The following is a 20,877-nucleotide window of genomic DNA, read 5'->3' as shown; positions in this document are numbered from 1 at the left end:
AGAGCCCACGCTGATCTGCAAGCATGGGGCGGCCAGGATCTGGCCCAAGAGTCAAGTAGCTTTTGCACAAAACATCAGCAGTCACCTGCCTTCCAGTATTTTACTACACTTCAGATGTTTGCCTTGATTTAAGAGCATGTGAACCATGGACAAATCCCCTACATCAGTCTTCTTTCTGATGAAAAAGAGAACGGCATCTACAAGGGGGAAAGGTATTGGCTATTTCTCCCTCAGCTTGACTCGATCACAAAGTGATACAAGAACATAAAAATGGGTCCAGTCAGAGACTGTCTTTTACTGGGACACAGCAATTAAAATACCTGTGCGTGAGTGCGCAGCCTGAGTACATCCGACCTGCGAACACTGTGCATGGCTGCTTTCACTTATTAAGAACCCGTTTTCTATGAAACTGTCAGCACCAACACCAGGGATCACCAAACTGTCGAAAATGAGGGCTGGAGGGGCCCTCGGGAGCTCTAGTCCAGCCCCCGGCTCAAAGCAGGACTGCTCCCATCTAGGTGGTTAAAGTGTCTCAGAAGCACTGATATGGTAATATCATTTAATTAGTAGAGAAACTTTCTTGCAGAGGAAGGAAAGTGTTGCCTTTAGTGACAAAGAAGGAGAGAGCGCTCGCGGAGCATGTCCTGGAGCATCACGCTGTATTTCTTGAAGAATAAAGATAAGATGCTAGGGAACCAATTAAAACAAATATCCATTAAACAAGGAGTGAAAAAATATAGTTTGTTTGCATCAAGCCATAATTTACAGACCAATGCTGCAAAAACTGAATTTATTCACATACAGTCCTTAATACTGAATATAAAATAAGCCAGCATCAGAGGCAATGTCAGAGCCCCGCGAGCTGGTGCATTGTGTGATTTCTCACTGCAACATAACCGAGTACAAAACTACAACAATAGGATATTATTTACAAAACGATACGTTCCATTTGCAAACTGCTTGTCAATTCAATTGTTGAAATGACACAAAAATGTTATATTTTGGTCAGTACTTTACTGGGAACTAAACATGTACGTCTCTTTCAACAGAGGAACGCCCTCCATAGTGCAACCTGGCTATGCCAGTTCATAGTATTTCCCAGTTTTTGGATCAAAATAACAGTTCAGACATGGATCATATTGAAGAGTCAAGACTTCCTCATCATCTTCAGCACTGAAGTCATCTTCGCCTGTGTGAAGGGGGAAAAACAGAGTAAATTACTGCTCCATTGCTCACAAAGTGCCAGGGAGACGCCTATCTTATCTGTCACACGTGACACGCTCCCCAAAGGGGTGTCATTCTTTTGACTTCTGTGCAAAACCTTAAAATGGTCACCCTCAAAGTGTGAATTTATGCTTTCATTGAGAGTCTAAGATATCACTGTATTTCAGCTGAACATACATCATTCAGAGCTTGCCCAAGAACTGGATAACACCATGCTTGCTGGAATCATCTACTAAAGCTAACCAAAAAATAATCCTGTTGATACCTGGTCAAAGTACTCCTAATGGAGATCTTTCCCAATCAGTTGCTTAAATAATAATGTATTTTGCATGCACATAAAAATGCATTCAATTGCCTTTTAAAATCTGTAAGAATGAAACTGCACACTATCAAAATGTTCCAGGTGGAAGAATCAGAAAATCGAACATAAAATGAAAGGCCTTTATCCAAAGAGTTCAGCCTTGCTGTGCTGGTCTCACATCATTTACTTTCAAGCTTGCTAACTTCTCATTGAGTTTTTATAGGTTTTCTATTATTATACATTACAAATGTACTACATATATTGAATATGCTTAACTACTTCTGTTTCACTGATTGGCTTTAGAGAACTGGGTGAGGAAATTCTGCATCAAAATCTGCATCAAACTCTAACACTTAGAGCCATGCCAATATTGCTGCAGTAGAAGAGTTCACACTGGTGTTTCTCCTCTAACTCTGAGCCCTTTTCATACTGGATCCCGCTGAAAATTGGTGAACAGACTTAGCCCAAATGTTACAGAGCTGGTAAGCAGACGGGTATTATTCTGATAAACATTTTACTTACAGAGCACAATAAATAATCATTTAGATCCTGCGCCATATGCAGTCTGCTGACTATAAACCAAAAATGGCTTCTATTTTAAATAAATCCATGATTTTGTAAGTTGTCCTTAAGTACAGTGAGGCAGTGTAACAATTAAAAATATACAACAGATTGTAAAACAGTCAAGAAATGTAATTGAAAATTGGCTTCTACACATGGAACTATAATTACTGCACTTCCCAGTGTCTTGATATCAGGGCAGCAATTGCTTAAAGATATTATAGTTTCATCACATTTTGGTCACGGTGGCAAGATGTTATTAGTGCAAGCCCCTGAAACCCAAAAGCAAAGCTTCAGGGCAAATCTGGAGATCTTTGGACTCCATTCGGCTGTCTGCTACAGTTGTGCATATATGCAAGAGGGACTTTATTTCACCCATGTCTCTACGAGAGAACAGAATCAGACGCTGTATAGGAGCCCCTAGCAACTCTTCGTGCCCCTGAAAGGAAACCATGTCAGTTCTGAGCCTAGCAATGCTAAAAAAAATTCATTAGGGACAAAACGCAGTTTAAAAGGCGAGCAGATGCTCGCCACATCCTTCCTGGGTCTCCAGTCTTTCCAAGTTAGAAACACTGAAGAAAAACTTGCACTTATTAGTGTGTGTCATCAAGGACTTCTTTCAGGGTAGCAAAAGAGGCAGCAAGGCAACCAGCCCACTGCAGGTCTGCTGTAAGTAAATATTGAAATGCTAGGCACAGAGGAATTCCTGCTTTATACACGATTTCTGCTGCTTTCAGACAATGCAATATTTCTATTTCCTGAAAGCCAGTTTGCAAATTAATCCTGGTGTACAAGATTTTAATGCCAGGGGGTCAGATTTCCAGCCAAACAGACATTATAGGTAAGGGATATAGGAGGGTGTGCTGCACCACCGCGGAAATTAGATGCTGTCAGCTAATAAATCATTTTAAATGTAGTGTTTTGAGCATTATGTAAACTGCGAGAATGTTTTTTGGGTACAGAAACTAATTCTTAGCCTCTAGCACAAGTCTGCTGCTAGAGCTGAAGATGGATATGTACTACAGGCGCTTCATACTGCCAAGCTCTTTTTTCAATCCTGTCTTTTATACAAGCTCAACGTAAGTTATACGATGTATAACTTTTTGATAGGAAATAATTCACAGTTGAATGCAATCTGTATCTTGCATTTCATCATAAATGTTTATCTCTTTCTCAGAGCACTAATACAAACCCAAGTGGCGTGTATGCTCTGCTACCTCATAATAAGTAATGGCCTGTTATGCTAACAGCAGCAGTTTCATAGCCCTCAATCTATTTACAGCTGGGATCACACAAGGAAATACAGGTTACATTATCTGCAGGCCAGGAAAGGAGAAAGAAAGGCTGACGTGTCAGATGCCCAGAGAAGGAAACATATACTTTTTCATTTCAGTTTTTGTGCTCTGAGTAGTGTTAACAATGTAGTCAGGAGGAAACTGTCTCAATTTAATCAGCAGTAAACCAGTGGAGCTGGACTGCTATCCTCAGCAGCCAGGCCAGGCAGGCCAGCATTTTGATAGAACAGCTGCTTCAAGGGCCACCTAGATCGTGCAGATGTCTTACTCCGCAGCTCAGTGAAACCCCCAAGGCAGGCAAACATTCGGGCCTCCCCATCTCATGCAGGCTCAGATTTTCATTCTCTCTGTTCATCTGCAACCGCATCCTTAATCCATTCATTTTCTCTCCCTTCTATTGTATTGTTTCCATTGTCTTGCCATATGCTTTCCCCTCCAACTGGCTGAGCCTAATTCACCTTCTCCATTACCTTTCCAGGTGCTAACTTCTCTCCCCCACCTGCCTCTCCCCTGGCTGCCCCAGCATGCTCCAGAGTTTGAAGCTCTGGGAAGGAGGACTTTATATACCTGTTATAGTATAACCTTATTTTGAGAGCAGCGCTATTTACTGTCAAAGTCATGTTAAAACAAAACAAATGTCTGGGCATCTCGGCTTAGGCCTGCTAGCAACACTGAACCTGCCTTCTAGCTAAGTGACAGGAACAGCAGGCCCTGTGATGGAGCATGGTCCCAGTGAAGTCATGGGAGGCACCCCCATGTCTGATGGAGATCAGCTTATCTACATGTCCAACGGTGAGCACCCAGAAAGGAGATGTCCTGGCATTTGTCAGTGCATTAGTGCACAGGTATAAACACATCCTCCTCCGTATTCACTGTGTTCCCGAGTTTAGCACCTGAAGACTGCTCACGGTCAAGGGATCAATACAAGGTGTCTGGGTCATATCTGACCTGGAATCAGTGGTCGGTTCTCCGGGGCAATCAGTGTCAGTGGAGATGCAAATTCAAAAGAACATCATTAATATTTTCTCCAATCTGACCCTTGAACATTGAACCAAGGTGCTCAAAATCTATACTGTGATTATGTGCTCCAGAGTTAGCATATAAATATTGTCGATATTGGTAGCCTAAGAAAAAAAACTCTCTAGCTTCGTAGTCGTGAAGAGTCCTGTCTTATAAGCAGTTAAGACAAGTAGTACTGATAGAAAAACGGGCCAATTCCAAAGAGTTTGAGAGAGAGGGAGAGAGAGAAAGAGGGAGATAATGCGTGTGAAACATCAGTACCCAAAGGAGATAAACTATTTTAGAAGTTATCCAATACACTGTCCCAAATTTTGCTCTCGGTGACCTCAGTTCAACACTTCTGACTCATAAGTCTACTTTGCATTACCTAACAGAAAACTACTTTTCTAAAGAAACAAATGTTAAGAAAGAAACTGAAAGCTCAAGTGCAACGGTAGTCCTGGAAAATGTACACTTCTACATTTCCCCAAGCAAAGCCCAAAATAAATGATATCTTCCAAATCCTTTATTAGCAGGATTAATAAAATTATATGCACCATCTTCTTTTGAGATAAGGTTAAAATGACAAGGATATTTTCTGAGGGTTATACATAATTAAAGGTTTTTCATTACTGATAATATGATTGTGTTATCTTGTGGCACCTGAATGCTCGTGATTTAAGAGCCAGAAGTTATTGAAGTCTGTCAGTTGCTATTTGTATAGCTTCCAAATATATCAGAACTAAATTTCTAATGTGACATCAGGAGCAAAATGCAGCCGGAGAAGCAGGGATTCCTCGAGCTCCTGCAGTGATTCTGTTTGTGAACGAAGTACCAACGCGCCGTTCTTTTGCTGCGGGGTGTTTTGACCTTTCCTTTCCTTTCCCGTGTGCTTGTGACCAGGCCTTTAGTAGAACACATGGCTTTGGTTGGGATCTGGCAGGCTGCGCGCCATGAGTGCTTCTGCTGTGGCCTAGGTGCTGACTGGAAATAAAGGATTGAAGAGAGCTGCTCATGGTATGCGCTGATCTAACGTGGGTTTATAACAAAATAAGACCTTTCTGCATGAAAGATGCTCTGCAAGAAGTACAGCAAGGTACCCAGTTGCTATTTCCAGGTCAAATCCCTAATCTGGCTACACAAGGCTGTGTATAAAGGTTCACAGAGTTAAGGTGAGCGCATGTGTTCTACAGCACGTGTGTTTTCCAGGAAACCAGGCTAGGTTGCCTAGTTTAATGCCACTTATCACAGGCCCTTAAATTTTACCGCACCCAACAATTTGTGTTTGACTAAAACACCCAGACAGTCAGTCTTGCCTGCATCACCACCTCCCAAGGTCTGCAGGTGAACGGCTGGGACTCAGTGGAGCTGGGACAAAGTTCGTCCAAGAGCTCCTTCCTTTCCCAGAGAGCTCTTCAGGGCACCTGCGTCCACTCCTCCATGCAGGGCTGCTGAGCTGACCATCGCCCTCTCGCAGGGAGGAAAGGCAGCCCAGCGGTGTCCCTGTCTGGGCAGCGCGAGTCATGGGGCTGCTTGGTCACTCTCCCTTACATCTTCCAGCTCCCATGGCAAAGGGACTCATGCTGCCCAGTGAGCTCAGCAGGCACATATGGTTGCCAGCAAGCTTGGAAGGGGATTATCTGAGCTGCCTCAGTGAGGCGACAGGTACAACTTCAGTCAGAAGTTAGGGTCCCCCACCCTGGAAAGAGGAAAACAAAAAAGCCACTGTTGCTACAGCGAACAGGGGTTCTCCGTTTCCTACAGCAATACTATCAATGTGTCTCAAAAGATTTCACCACCAATGCCAAATTAGTTTATGACCGCATCACAGATTATGCTGATCAGGGTCTTGCTTGAATGGGAGAAAGCCACGATTTAGCACGCTTATTCAGTGTTTAACTTTATGGAAATGCTGGATGTCTGCAGTAAATTGTGTGTTTCATAATACTAGCTCCAAGAACTTTCTCCAGCACCTAGCGGAAATGTGTGTTCAGCATGCCTTTAACTCAGGGATTACTGTCCCATTCTCTTAGCCTTACTTAGGACACTTAACATAACATATTCGATTCTTCAAAACAAGGTCCTCTCTTGACAGCAAAGTCCTATTCTGCTATCATAAGCAATTACAGATGTACACCTCTGAAAGGATTCCCAATTTGAGGGGCATAATCTAGTTTAGACAGTAAATCACTGAGACATCTTCATCCCTTGGGCGGCTCAAAAACACAGCTGAGATTTATGAGCTCTCACAATAAATTCTCTGCACCTGAAGAAAAATGCAGGAACCTGCTTTACTCCCTAGGGCAGCAGATAAGGGAAAAGGACCTTTGCAGGGGCCGTATTTGCTTCTGTTCCATTTTTGATGGCTCTCCAGTTTCCATCTAGGCTCCTCGTCACTGCAACCATCAGACTTGACATCCTGGGTGCTGGCATCTGATTAATGTGGTGACTCAATGGCCTTTACCAGTGCTCACGAGTAATGCCGAGCTTCCATGTCGGGTTTGACCCACGCTCCTGACTGATGCTGACTTGCAAGCGGTCCCTTTTGAATGAGTTTCAGCCCAACTCCTTTCAAGTAGGTGGAGTGGTTCTGGGTGGAAATAACTGCTCGAGTAAAAGGTATGTACCCCCTGTGGGCTCTCACTACCCCTCCAAACCCAGCATGGGGCATTTCTTCTGAGGGCAAACCCCATGCTGCTGTATGATGATAGGCTTCTAGAGATCTCTCTCCCGGTCAGTCTGCAGGGTTACCCCTAGTCACCTACGCTTTAGAAATTCCTACCTGGAGCGCCTACACTTGCTGGCGGTTCGGTGTGCCCAGCTAGCTGCTGGCTCGGCAGGATGATGGGTGGGCTGAACACATTTAGCCAGTCTCTGAAAAACAGGAATCCAAATGTCAGTCATTCGAATAAAGCTCTCTGCTCTCCAGTTTCTCAATTGGTTTCAAACCGTTTCATAAGAAGAGAATGAAACCAGAATGTAAGATGGGGCCAAATTATACGCTGCGTGTGTTTGCTAACACGGACCTTCAGCTTGAGCAGAGCAGGAAGTTAAACGTTAGGGCTCTCTTGGTAGCACTTTCTGCTGTGCTCAAGCTGAAGGTCAGTACCTCCAGCCAGGTGTGTGCTGGGCTGGCAGCACCATGGTGGCATTCAGGGCTCCAAAGGGGACAATGACACTGCGCTTGTGTCAGTAGAGCCCATTTTGCAGGTGGCGTTGGGCTTGTACTGTACTCATGTAAAATGCAGCAGTGTCCACACCGGGGGAGGCTTTCAGAAGCTCCAGCGTCAGTCAAGCGCTCCTACATGGACACAGCACCAGTAACAGAAAGACATAGAAGCACCAATATTTCACCATTCAGTCTGGCCCAGCTGGGGAAAAATCCAATGCTGATGAAACAGTTTAATTTCAATAGTGTTTCAGTAAGAAGAAGTACGATTTTGTGTGCTCAGGGCGAAGGATGAGGAATACTAAATTTTCTGATTTGTGATTGGGTAACTTTGGATAACAGCAGGAGCTTAATGAAAACCAGAGGCTGCTTATGAGCTGAACTTTCCTGGGTAAATACATTACAAGAAGCAGCCTTTCCCACATAGACATCTACATGCTTCTCTTCAGCCAGCGCTGGAGCTCACAACGTTTTCTTTCAAGAAAATAATGCATTTGATAATAACTAAAAATATCTGACCAAAAACCCACAAACTTTTTTGCTTTGAAATGGTTCTTTTGATGTACAGTGTATTTTGCTATAGATTCGTCTGCTAATACCAGCTATCAAATCAAACCTAATAATAAAATAAGCACAATTAACATGATATGCACTAGAATTTCATCCTAATACATTAAAATAAATCTACAAAGGTTTGTCATGGACTTTCATGCTAATGTGGAATTTTCTGATAACATTTTATTTAGTTTCCCTAATTATGGCAGCCTGAAATACCCTGGATGGCAACAAATTTCAGGTTTACATTAGACTACAAAACAGCTTGCTAGAAAAAGTAAACTTGCACACATACATTTCAACTCAACTTTCAATGGTGCTGAGCCTCTCGCAGTTACCAGTGGTATTAGTCGGGGCTCAGCACTTTGGAAAACCAGGTCCCCCTGCCGTGCCCATCCTCCCCTTCATCCAGCCAGATCCTATTCCACCTCTTGGGCATCTACCCTTCCAACCACGGCCCTAGTCTGCCTCCCCGAGTCCCTGAAAACCCACCGACACAGAGCCTGGGTAGGTCTCCCTTCTCACTTTGTTTTGACTTAATGCTAAGCGACCGCTCATTAAAAGCAGACGTGTAAACGGTTCTTCAGGACTCTGGCAGGATGAAACAGCATCGCACGTAAGACACGGGGACAACAGAGAGGTGGAAAAGGACTCGGCCCAGAGAGTCTCTTCCAACAATAAAACTTCAGGGAAGACTCCTCCCCCCGACTTTCCACATCATTTCTAGGACACAGCAAATGAATGTGATGTGATGAGGGGAAGGGAGGGAAGATGGAGAAACTGCTCCACCAAGGACAGTGATAATGCAAACCATGTCCCCCCCTGAATACAACAGCAATATCTCAGTGTCCACGAGACTGCCCTGAAGCACGAGGGAAAACTGCACAATAGTTAGACGAGTGGTTCTCAACCTTTTTAGACTCGAGGCATCCCTGGATAGGCTTGAGGCACCCCCAGGGAAGGCCGGCTCTTAGTTTTCACTTGTTTGTTGATTGCAGAAAAATACCAGAGCAGTTATCCTGTTGCAGAGAACTCAGAATGACCACAGCAGTTACAGGTGCTTTTACCCCGATGGATTCCTACTGCAGATCTCTGGGTTTATCTTGTGAATCATGTTTGCCCACTTACGCGTGGCTAACATTGCATGGCACCCTTGAAAGGATCTGCCGCCACACCCTGGTTCAGAATCACTGGGTTTAGATCCTAACCTCCACAGTGTCCAGACGATCCTTTCGTTATGTGCCACGTCAGTACTTCACGCCATGAAGTCCCTTGGCTGCGCTGCAGCGCAAATCATACTACCTGCATACTCATACATTCAGAGGCGTCTTCTCTTAGGTTGGCCCAATCTGTGCTCAGTGGAAAACCATGGAAAGGGACTTTAACCCAGTGCTTTATGCTTGCCTGATGCTGCGGCTGGCTGGGAACTGGACAGATCCGTGGCACGAAACAGCAGTTCCAAGGCCATTTCAGCACCTGGAAACGAGGACATCCTGGTCACATCCCTGAGCCACTGGCCAGAAGTGCAAGAGCAGTCGGCACGGCTTTCTATCATGCCAGGACTTCTCTAATCCTCAAAGCTGGCTGAACTGACTGACTTCTCACTGCTTTATGCTGCCAGGCTGGGCCGTGATCCAGGCCAGGGTAAAGAGAGAACTGGTGCTTGCTGGGATTTCTGCAAAGGCATGCTGACCTCACGCCGCGCACTGGAGGGCTTTTTCCTGACAGGGGAGCCTGGCAGAGCTGAGCCAGACGAGTGGCTGCTACAACAGGCCTTGTGCTTTCCTTCTGTCTGTTGCTGTTCTGCTGCTGGAGCACATGCTATTGCTCCCACATCATCTGCTGCTGGTGTGTACACACAGTCTGGAGGACACGCACCTGCTCTTTTGCAGCCAACATGGAAAATGAGTTCTCTGCCTTGGGAAGCAGAACAGCTGGTGTAGAAATTCAGCAAATACTGCAAGCATCCAGAGAAAGCTACTTAGCAAACTTCCCATCACTTCGGCATTTGCACAACGGGACGTTTAAAACACTCTTGTGTACGCCTTCACTCTAGTAGGACCAGCATCGCAGCTAGGCTGTGCTATCATTCAGCCCCCAGCACGTGCACATGCTCTGAGCAGAACCTCTGTCCACTTGGCTCTGAGCGCCCCTCGTTTCTAAGAATACCAGTTGGGCAAAGGGAGGTCACAGTTAAAAACACGTCAGCTGCTGATATTTAGACTTCTGCTTTTTCTGCATCCAGCCAAAGTCCTTGAGTCTTTGTCCTACCATGGGGCCAGGATTTAATCCTCGTTAGTTTACACTTAACTTAATTGCTGATGCTTAATGCAAAGTTTGGGCTGGTTTACAACCGGTGGTCAGTTGTGGTGAAGCACATTTAGATGATCCTTCACAACTGCAATCAAGCACAATAGGTTTCCAAGTGAAGATAAGACCCAAGAGAAATTACATGACCAATTTAAAGAAGATTACATGTAATGTTTCTTAGAGCATGAGTGGTGAACACCCTCCATCACCACAATGGCACACACAGAGCTGTTAAAGATTGGTGGTGGATGAGATCCAAAGAGAAAGAATGATATTATCTCTCTCATCTAAAAGACTAGGCCTCCAGTAGGTGCCTTTTAATATTTTTACACTGCCTCAATAGCCAATTTTAAACTGTAATATCTTGGCTTTAAATTTCCTTTAATAGATGCAATTCAATATTATGGATTCATTGCTGACCAAATGTTATTGCTAAAGCTAAAGCCTTTTATTAAAGTGCATGATGAAAACCTGTCCAGCAATAGCAGAGCCACGTGTGGACAGTAAAGTGACCACACCAACCTTTCCCAAAACACAAATCTTAACCTGTACAGAAACACTGTCTGCCAAGTTTCAGCAGAGAGAAAGATTTGCAGTTGACTGATAAAACTCTGAGAAGTGGGCTTATAATGGAAATGCTGACAGATGCTTTACTCTAGCAGCCAAGACAGGCGTTAGACACACATGAAATTTGCAGCCTCTGGAGGTTCGGCTTTCAAGGAAGCATCTCAAACGGCATATGTGCTTACTTCGTGAGACAGCATGAGCGAGTTACACTTCTTATAAAACCCTGTGCTGGGATCTTTTAGATGAAAATAGAGCCCTGCATGAAGACAAGTGGGGGCTGGCCTGCTGAGCAATGTGGATTGTGGACTGTGTCCAATTTACCCTTCCTTCTGCATTGACTGAAGAAAGACTCTTCTGGGGGTGAACTTTTCCAAGAAGCCAGTTTATCTCCTCAGTACAGAAAAGCTAATCAAGCATTGTGATTAATTAGACACACTCTCTGTTTATGCTATCAGGGCCTCAAGCTGTAATCAATACAATCAACATGCAAAGCCCCAGCCACAGCTTTCCTGATAGCAAAGAGGAATGCTAAGCAGCACAGCATTTGACATTGAGGGTGCGGACAGACGCAACGTTTAGAGTATCCCACATACACGTCTACCCCCAAGAGTCTCGGTGTGCAGGCCACTGAAGACCAGGTCAAACTTCCTGGACCGTCTCCAGAGCACACCAGGAAAATCCACTATTCTGTGAGCTGGTTCAGCGTTACATGGGGACAGGCAGCATTTCACACCCAGCATCTGGGCACTCATCCAGGTATGCCAGACTGCACTGCTCCTCACCTCCCTTTCTACTCCCAAACACGTGGAGGGTGAGGGGCTGCCCTGGAGCAGCCAGGACTTGACGGTACCAACAATAGACCACAGCTGGCATGACTAGGAAAGCAAAGCTTTCGTTCTCAGCTTGCCTTCTCTGCCTCAGACACTGGGTGGTGGTGTCCCAGCCTTGTTTGGGGTGGGTGGTGGGAGTGAAAGGGTTGCCACATCCTGGGAGTGGGGGCACATGGCCCCTGCTTATGGTTCCTCTGTGGCTGGATGCTCCAGGGGCTTTTCAGCCCTTGCACTGGAAAGGGGCCTGTCAGTTTTAGATTCATAGACGTTGGGGCTGGAAGGAACCTCACAAGATCATCAGGTCCAGCGCCCCCTGCTCTTAGGCAGACAAGAAAAGACTGCTGGGGTCAGATGACCCCCAAGGTGTGCGTCCAGTCATCTTGCGAAGATCTCCAGGGTAGGTGATTGTACCACCTCTGGGGGGAGTTTGTTCCAGACTCTGGACACATGAACTGTAAAGAAGTTTTTCCTTTTGTCCAATCTGAAGTGATCTTGTAGCAGTTTAGGTCCATTAGTCCTTGTCTTCCCCTGGGGTACCTTGATGAACAGATGTTCTCTTAGGCCCTGATGTTCACCTCTTATATACTCATAGGCTGCCACCAAGTCCCCACTAAGTCTTCTCTTCTCAATCCCATGTCCTTCAGCCTCTCCTCACATGGCCTGTCTTCCAGACCTCTAATTATATGCGCAACCCTTCGCTGGACTCTTTCAAGCTTCTCCACGTCCTTCTTGAAGTGCGGCGCCCACACCTGGGTGCAGTACTCCAGCTGCAGCCTGACCAGTGCTGTGCCCTGGGGTTTGCAGATTGATTTGTGGTAGGTGCCAGTGGAGGGGCTGTGTGGCCCTCTGCTTGTGGTGCCACAGGGGAGGGTGCTCTGGGCCCTCCAAGATCTCTGCAGCTTCTCAACCCAACTTTTTTCTTTTTCTTTTGGGAAAGGGGAGCAGAAACTGCAACTGTGGGCTATGACCTCTTCCTTTTTCTTGGCAACCAGACAGTCTAGGTCTTCCTCCTCCTCTAGTGGAAGCCTTGATGGTCTGGATACTCAACCAGCCCCTGGTGCTGTTTCGGGAGTAGTGACAGCCCTCAAAGGTGACAGTTCTCCTGGGAGCCCCTAGCTGTGCACGCGCCGACACTTCTGTCCAGGGACAAAGGTGAACCGATTCCCAATCCGTGACATTCTTGCAATGGGGTAGGCGTGACTCGAGATACCTGAAGGAATGACCACACCCTGCATCACACTGTGGCAAGATCCAAAATGGGTCGTTTTCCTACATATTCAAAGCTAGGTTCACCACTCCCTTCAGCGCTGAAATTCTAAATGAATCTGTAACTTGTTCAGGGTGCAGCACAGTAAGTCTCAACACTTTTACTTATCATCTCAAGTTCTTCTTCCATCATTGTTTTACATGTCTGGGAAGTGACTGAAATGTACTGAAACTTATTTTTTGCAGCAAATTGTGCCTATCATGAAACGTGTTTAGGAAACCTTGCTTGTACCGTATTAACTAATACTGAAACAAAGCCTTTTCCAGTGACAATTCTGACTCAGACCTACCGACAGCAATAACAAATCCCAGACCAGTGCGGGCCCATCCTTCAAATCTTTCTCAATTTGCTTGATAAACTGATTTTACAATGGGAGGAAATGAAACCAGAATTAGTCAAAGATTTATAGCCACCTTTGTAACTGAAGACGGTGCATTTGCTCTACTCTTGCTTTTTGGATTGTATTCGATCTTTGAGTATTCAGGCAATCGTATCACTTTGTAAAAATATTGACCTGAACACATTTATGCATGTTTTATGCCTGATGGTCTAGGAAGTGTTTCGTTCATTATGTGCTGTTGATTATTCTTCTGTGCCCACAGTCAGTTCACCAATCAGGGAGCAGAGAGAGCATCATTGGTATCATACAGCCAGTCACGTACCAGAAACAACGAACAGCGCATACTTGGAGAGAACACCAGACCCATGAACAACCGGGGAACAACGTAAGTGAATACACGATTGTGTTATGATTCATAAACAACAGAAGAGGACAGGTTGGCATGTGATTTACAAACAGAAGGGAAGGGCCAACTTTGAATCTTTCTGCCGCCAAAAACTTAAGTAAGGCCAAAGCAGGGCACTTTGTGAGCCAAGGCTAGAAAAGCATTCTAGAGGGGGAAAAGGAGCTAGTTTTCTCTCTCACTTGTCTGTGGCAGTCGAGAACATGGTCCGTGCCATGATTCTGCTGTATTAAATATATCTGGAACCGAACAGGCCAAAGTTCTGCCACCCATCTTTGCAGCGGGTACCTAATACCTTGTTCCATGACTTGTCCCATTAATTTAAAAGGCACTTATTACTGAGAATTAGGGTGGCCGAATGAAGCCTGCAGTGTTTAGTTCAGGTGTAGTGGAGAACGAGATTTTTTTTTACTGGCTTGTGCATTCGTTATATCTACAAGAACCTACCCGTGATTAACTCAGTACTGTACACAGTGCAATACAAGGTGACCTAACATTGCTTAAAAACTGTAGAGATTTTGCAGGGTCAGTGCTTATTGAATCAGCACCACATGCTCTATTCTCACAAATACTAAGCCCTATGCACACATGCTGTCCTTCTGACTTCAGTCTAACTAATGCCAAGGATAAGGTTGAGGACACCTAACTGTTGGGATGACTGGGGCTTTACTTTGTAATATATGATGGGCATGCAGCTGGAGAAATCATCCGTTTTATGGCATCTATTCCAATGAAACAAGGCCAGTAGTACTCATTTGAGAGACTATCTAGTAGTCCTGAAGTCCATTAACAACAAAGAATCTGAAAAGATGTTTGTATTACGTACGTAACTTCATCTCAGATCTGCAAGGGGGCAGAAAACCCCGAAGGAAAACTCCAGTTCCCAGCAACAGTGACTTCTAGAACAATGCAGCAGTCATCTACTGCCACATCTTAGGCCATCCATTGCCACATCTGAAAAAACACTTCCAACAGTTCTGCTCTTGGTGCATTCCCACAGTCTCTTATATAAATGCCAGAACACCATGAAAAATTCAATAGTGGTTCATAAATAAGGTCCTTATTCACATAACTGTTCGGTTCTTCTCAGCTCCAGGTCAAAAAACATTTCTTTGATGGAAAACTTGGTGAATGTGCTGAAGAATAATAAGATACATTACCTACAAGAATGCAGAGTAACTTATACACACAAATCAGGAAAAAAGTGATTTTCAAGTGCAAATTTTAATAGAAAGCTTAAATGGAAAAATATTTATCTCTGTATGACTAAGTATTTGATATTGCAATATCAGTTTGTATAGTTTGAAAGTTATATTTTAAAGGGAATATCAAAATTATGTTAAGGTCAAACCAGCAATATGTTGATGATTAAAAAATGCAAGGCATGAGCTACATTATATTACTCTCTTAGGGTGTTATTGTAGTTTTAAAATATCATTAAATCAGCACAAACCAACACTTATCATTTCCTGCACATTTTTCACAGTGAGCTGCATTCTGACTATGAGTAATCTGTTAATCTGTTCTTTGCCTCACAATCCGTCAAAGTGACAGATTCATTCCATCCCTAATACATAATATCTTCATTTACTGTATGCCTTACTGGAACTTTCTTTTTTTTGCTAGCACTGAGACTTAGAAAAATCACAGGCTTATTTACAAAATGCTACAAGCTCTTGCTCTCGTCTTTCCCTGCTCCGCACTGCTTCAGCAAGCACAGCCACCCAACCCTGCCGTACTCCTAATGAGAGCAAAGACTTTTTTTTGAGGCCAAAAGATTTAATTTTTAATTGTTAATAATTAAAGAAGAGATCACCACTGGTGTGCACGGATCCCACTGACCTGACCCTCCTATTCAAAATCTTTTCTTTGCTTTCTCTGGGTGTCAAATGAGACAGAGTAAAACAGAGATGAATTCCACACGTTGAGTCAGCGCCTGGGATGCTGTCGACCTGCCGCACTCCAACAGAACAGCGTGGCGGCGCTGCCGGCACCACGGCGGACCCGGTCCGTTAAAGCTAGCAGGCTTCTCTCTCAGCACCAGAGGTGAATAGATATATTCTAGTAGTTTGTTAAAAAGAAAAGTACATGTCCATTCATCTCTGTCTGCTTGAAAATGGTAGGGCTCAGCCCTAACTTTGCAGGTTAATGATTATTTACTAATGAACAGGCCAAATGCTTTGATGGCCAGGTTTCCTCAGGTAAATGCATGCAGCACCTCTCATACTTCTGTGCACAGGACATGGCAATTATACTGACACACTAAACCTCCATTTCATTGTGATGCTGCCGTACTGCCTAGATTGTAAACGTGATGCTCACTGGTTTGTTGGCAGTACAAATTATGCCACTGAAGGAAAACAATGTTTTAGGTTCTCCATTTAGCTAAAACTCTTGTGCCTCTCCTCTTTGCTTACTTTGATTCATTTGTTTATCTGCTGCATAAACTGACGCTCAGAATTTGCAAAGAAAAATGTTACTTGGCAAAATTGCTGCATAACTACATTTAATCTCAGTCAACTGGATGATAGTGAAGTGTATCAGTTATCTCTCATCACCTGCTGATTCAAATGCCTACACTTTTCTGAAATATCAAATAGGTTGTTGGATTTTTGTAATAACTAAAAAGCTGAACATAGGCAAACCACTGCTTTTAGGAATTACACGTTAATGCTTCATCGATTCATAAAACACCTGAAGGTGGCTGCTAACTAGTCCTGGGCAATTAACATCATTTGCCTTCTCTATGGAGTTGCATTCTCCTGCCCTGTGCTACAGGTTGCATCCCTTTACTTATGATGACAAGGGAACCAGGGGATTTTAAAAATCAGTGGGCAGGTATGACCCTGTGGCAAAAAATAATGTGAATATTATCAAAGCAGCTAAAAGTTGTGCTAACATTACTTTCCTGTGCCTGTGAGAGGAATACTTTAAAATTAACACATGCTGGACACTGCCTGCTTTTGGGTATGTTCATTATGCTTGTCTGCTTTGGTTTGATATAATAAATCCTATTCCAAGATGCTGTAAACTTATTCTAGGGCCACATAGGAAAAACTATGCTTTTTCAATTTAGTTTTCTTTAGCTGCAACAAGTTTTTCCAATAACAGGCTATCTTGCAAAGGAACCGTGAAGAGCAAAGAACTCTTTTATCTTGTGTAGCAGAGCAGATGCATAATTTACATGGGACACAGGGCTGGAAGGGCCCCGCTGGGTCACTGGGGTCCAGGTCCCTGGCATCGCACAGCCGCAGCCTATCCATCCACCCAGGCAAAGAAACGATAAGGTTCCATCTCAAAGCTAGCAGGGTTTTCATTTTCTCCTGTGTTTTCCTCTTGCTGCTCCTACTGGAGAGCTGTTCCAGGCTCCTTCCTCTGACTATTAGAAATCCTCTTCCAATTTCCAGCCTAAACTTACTTCTGTCCACTGCGCAAGCTGTACGGAACAATTAAAAATGACAGGAGAATGAAACTTGTCAGTGACAAAGGACTGACCGATCCCATTGGGCTGTGGCAATGTGGCATCCTGGCCCTGCCCCTGTCACGTTCTCTGGGCACTCAGCTCTTCCCCCAGCCCACACTCGTGAGCTCCACAGCCCAGGAAAAACCAGTCAATTTTGAAAACCAGCCTAGTGGTTTTGGTTGAAGTTATTCATAGTGTAACAAATGCTACTGATAACATTTTCATGTTCATTACATGCTTGTTTTACTAATAAATTGTATAGTATTCCCTCTCTGAGTGGGACGGGAAGCTGCTGACACCTGCTTCTCAGGGTTTTGCATACGACAGCCATGAGGTTTCATGCTGTGCCATGTTTCTGAAAGGTCCTGAAGGTAGACCTCTGGCCTGTGCTTCGGCAAATTGTTGGCCTGATATAAATGAAGAAAGGGTGCTGACAGATATGGAACCCTCCCCCCCACCCCACCCCCAAAAAAACCAAACCAACAGTGCTTCACTGGAAGAGAAGTCACTTCAGTTTGACTCGGCTTGCCCAGTGTCTGCATAGCTCACGTGCTTCAGCAGGGCTTTTTGGTGCTTTTATGTAATAGCTGGTTCAGTCAGCTATTTGACTCAATATGCTGATTCAATCAGCTGTTAGATACAAGTACCAAAAAGCCCTGCGGAAGTGCATAAGCTATACAGATGCTGGGCAAGGCAGGTCAAACTGATGCAGTTCCTCTTCTGGGTGTGCCAAGCTGAAAGTAAAGCACTGTTGGTTTTTTCCCCCACATCTGTATGCAGCCGAAGAGTGCATGAGCTGTAAATAGCACTGTCACAGCCCTCCAGCGACATACCCAGACTTCACCACGTCCCAGAAAGTGCGGGTCTCTCTGTACTCTTAACCTGGCACAGGTCTAGCGCAGTGCTGACAGGGAGCAGTGACAGCATCCTCCACTCTTACGGTGCCACATGACACGAAAGGCTAAGTAACAGAAAGAAGCTGTTTAGAGTGTACCCGGTTACTGGAACAATACAGCTGTGTTTTACTGTGACACCGTCTTGCAGAGAGACCAAATAGATGCACCACTGCTTCATGGAGCTAAATAATAACTGAGAGAGGGCAAACAGGTCAAGAGGTTTCAGCAAGGGAGAAAGAGTGAAATGTCGGGTACAATTCTGAAGAACTGGGGTTGTGACAGAGGGACGCAGAGAAACCGTTACCACAACCCCAGGGAGGGACTGCCTGGGAGAGAGGAGGCAGATACTGCAGGAGCAGGGAAGAGGTCAATCCTGCTAAGGGCTTCGATTTGGACTGTGCCACAGTCAAATGCATGAACACTTTCTACATGTTGGCCCTGGGGTGCCAGCTGCTGGCCCAGTCTTTGGCGCAGGGATGGGCAGCCCCAGTGGGGGCTCCGGTTGATGCCTGTCTTGCAGCACGTCCAGCCAGGAATAGCCCTACACTTTCAAAGTGGCACAAGGAATCCAGGGTGCAGCCCATCATCAAGGACAAGGCATGTGCCAATACAGGCAGGTCCAAGTTCGGCTCTGTAGATGGGTTTGAAACATATTTTTAAATGATTGGGGTGCCAGGGATTTCTCTGAGGTACAGATGTTATTTTGGATGGGCATGGCACATAAGAGGGGGATCCCAGAGGAAAGGCATTTTAAATAGTCCAGCTGGGGATGCCTAACTCTGATGTACCCAAATCTTTCCAAGCAGGGGAGGAAGGGGCAAAGGGAAGTCCCCAGAGTCAGACAGTGGAAAGCCACATACTTTTCTCCAGGACTCCCTCGCGTGGTTTGTGTGAGAACTGCTAGACCAGCACACTCAAAACCTTCTCGGTTTTCAGTATACAGAAAGAAGGTGCTTTCTGTATAACCGACTTCTCTTGTCGTGTTGCCTTTGGCGTGTGCTAAGGTGTGACAAGTGCAGCAGATCCTTCCTAATTCAGATTAATGACAAGATGACCCACTGCAAATGACTGTGCATTGTGGCTGAGTAAAGTGAGTGAACAAGCAACACGAAAGAGCAGTGTGCCTTTTGTGATACATTATCCCTGTTCCCTTATTGTGACAACTGCAGTGTAGTTTTATAATACTTCATAATGTAATGTTGTCTGTTTTGTAAAAGTAATGAAGCTGTAGGACTTGGCTCTCGTAATGAATCATAAAAATGAATGTGCTGCTTTGTTTGCTGAGTTCATTTGTTAGCTTGCTTTTTCAACCTTGAGGTATTCTGCAACCAAGTCCTTGCTTAGAAGCGGGTGAGAACCATTTTTTGTATGACTTCTACAGGGTGCAGATGTGCTGTAGTACAAATACATGTGATATCGAAAATCCTTTTTTACTGCACTGAATTTCAAGGGAGTTAAATTTTTCTGCATCTCTCAAAGGTACAATCTGAGAGCATGAGCCTGTGAGGCAGAGGTCTGTTTGGTTGTCACTGCCTGGGATGGACAAGAGTGCTTGAACTGCAATTCAGGCATAGCAGTTTTGCACCCTTCCTGTGGAAACGTGGCCCTTGTAGATCCCGGACTGGGTGATAGGGGCAAACACTGATGTGTTCAGAAATGAGGCACTCAGAAGAGGACTCCATGACAGGAACTTTTAGTCAAAGAAAATGAGAAACAACCATACGCCGGCTTAGGTATGTTAAATACAAATGGTGGGCAAGAGGAATTGACAGATATACTGACAGATGTGTTAGAGAATATCCTCTCTTATTTCCTCCCTTTCTTTTAGACACTAGAACAGAATATTTATCTACTGACTTCATTCACCTCCAAGTTACTTTACTGTGGAAATGGTTAAACCCAGAATTAACTTTTATACTGAGTTATAAACTCCTGAATGGGGTTGTATGATCAGAACTGCAGGTGATACGTGACAATATGTAATGACATTTTTCGGAAGTGTCAGGTAAGTAAAATAAATAAATGCATACTTGCCATAGAAGTGTCTTCTTTTTTAGGATGGCAGACACATTTCACTAACCAGCCCCTGCGACTTAAATATTATGTCTGTTTCCTAGGTCCTCAATTAAAATGATTTATCTACACACGCACACACCAGGAATGAAACCTAGATCTCCAGGAGCTTTAGCCCCTAACCCACACTTCTTCAACAGGTAGCAGAGGTGCCCCCTTAGTTTGAACAGAAGTACAAGTCAGCAAGTGTTTCCTGTTCACAGATTTTATAGACATTAGGGCTGGAAGGGACCTCAGAAGATCATCGAGTCCAGCCCCCTGCCCCAGGGGCAGGAAGTCAGCTGGGGTCAAAGGATCCCAAAAACATGAACATCCAAATGTCTCTTGAAGGCATTCAAAGTGGGTGCTTGAACCGCCTCCGGTGGCAGGCTATTCCAGACCTTGGGGGCTCGGACAGTAAAGACGTTCTTCCTTACGTCCAGCCTAAAACGGTCGCGGCAGAGTTTGTGACCATTCGATCTTGTCATCCCTTGGGGCACTCTGGTGAACAAACGTTCCCCCAGATCCTGGTGGTCACCCCTGATAAACTTATAGATGGCCATCAGATCAACCCTGAGCCTGCGCTTTTCCAGGCTAAAGAGCCCCATGGCTCTCAGCCTGTCGTCATAAGGTCTGTTTTCCTGA

General features: G+C 44.7%; 1 protein-coding gene across 9 annotated transcripts in view; it reads right to left on the bottom strand.

Annotated features, from left to right (window-relative positions):
- Nucleotides 1-609: 609 nt before the first annotated feature.
- Nucleotides 610-20,877, bottom strand: part of CUNH3orf67 (chromosome unknown C3orf67 homolog) — a 154,691-nt gene continuing 134,423 nt past the window's right edge. For 7 of the 9 annotated variants that reach the window (XM_019504848.1, XM_019504847.1, XM_019504857.1 and 4 more), the window contains 2 exons: nucleotides 7,163-7,254; nucleotides 728-1,189 (listed from right to left, as the gene is read on the bottom strand). In XM_019504848.1, coding sequence (XP_019360393.1) covers nucleotides 1,077-1,189; nucleotides 7,163-7,254 — 205 coding nt within the window. In that variant the 3' untranslated portion in view covers nucleotides 728-1,076. Of the gene's footprint in view, nucleotides 688-727; nucleotides 1,190-4,888; nucleotides 6,080-7,162; nucleotides 7,255-20,877 lie in introns of those variants that run through there. The other 2 variants (XM_019504853.1, XM_019504854.1) reach the window with 2 other exon arrangements.

The sequence above is a fragment of the Gavialis gangeticus genome, unplaced genomic scaffold (genome assembly GCF_001723915.1).
Source record: "Gavialis gangeticus isolate Ggan-Ray unplaced genomic scaffold, GavGan_comp1, whole genome shotgun sequence".
In the NCBI taxonomy this organism is placed as follows: Eukaryota; Metazoa; Chordata; order Crocodylia; family Gavialidae; genus Gavialis; species Gavialis gangeticus.
This window is presented reverse-complemented; position numbering and strand designations above follow the sequence as displayed.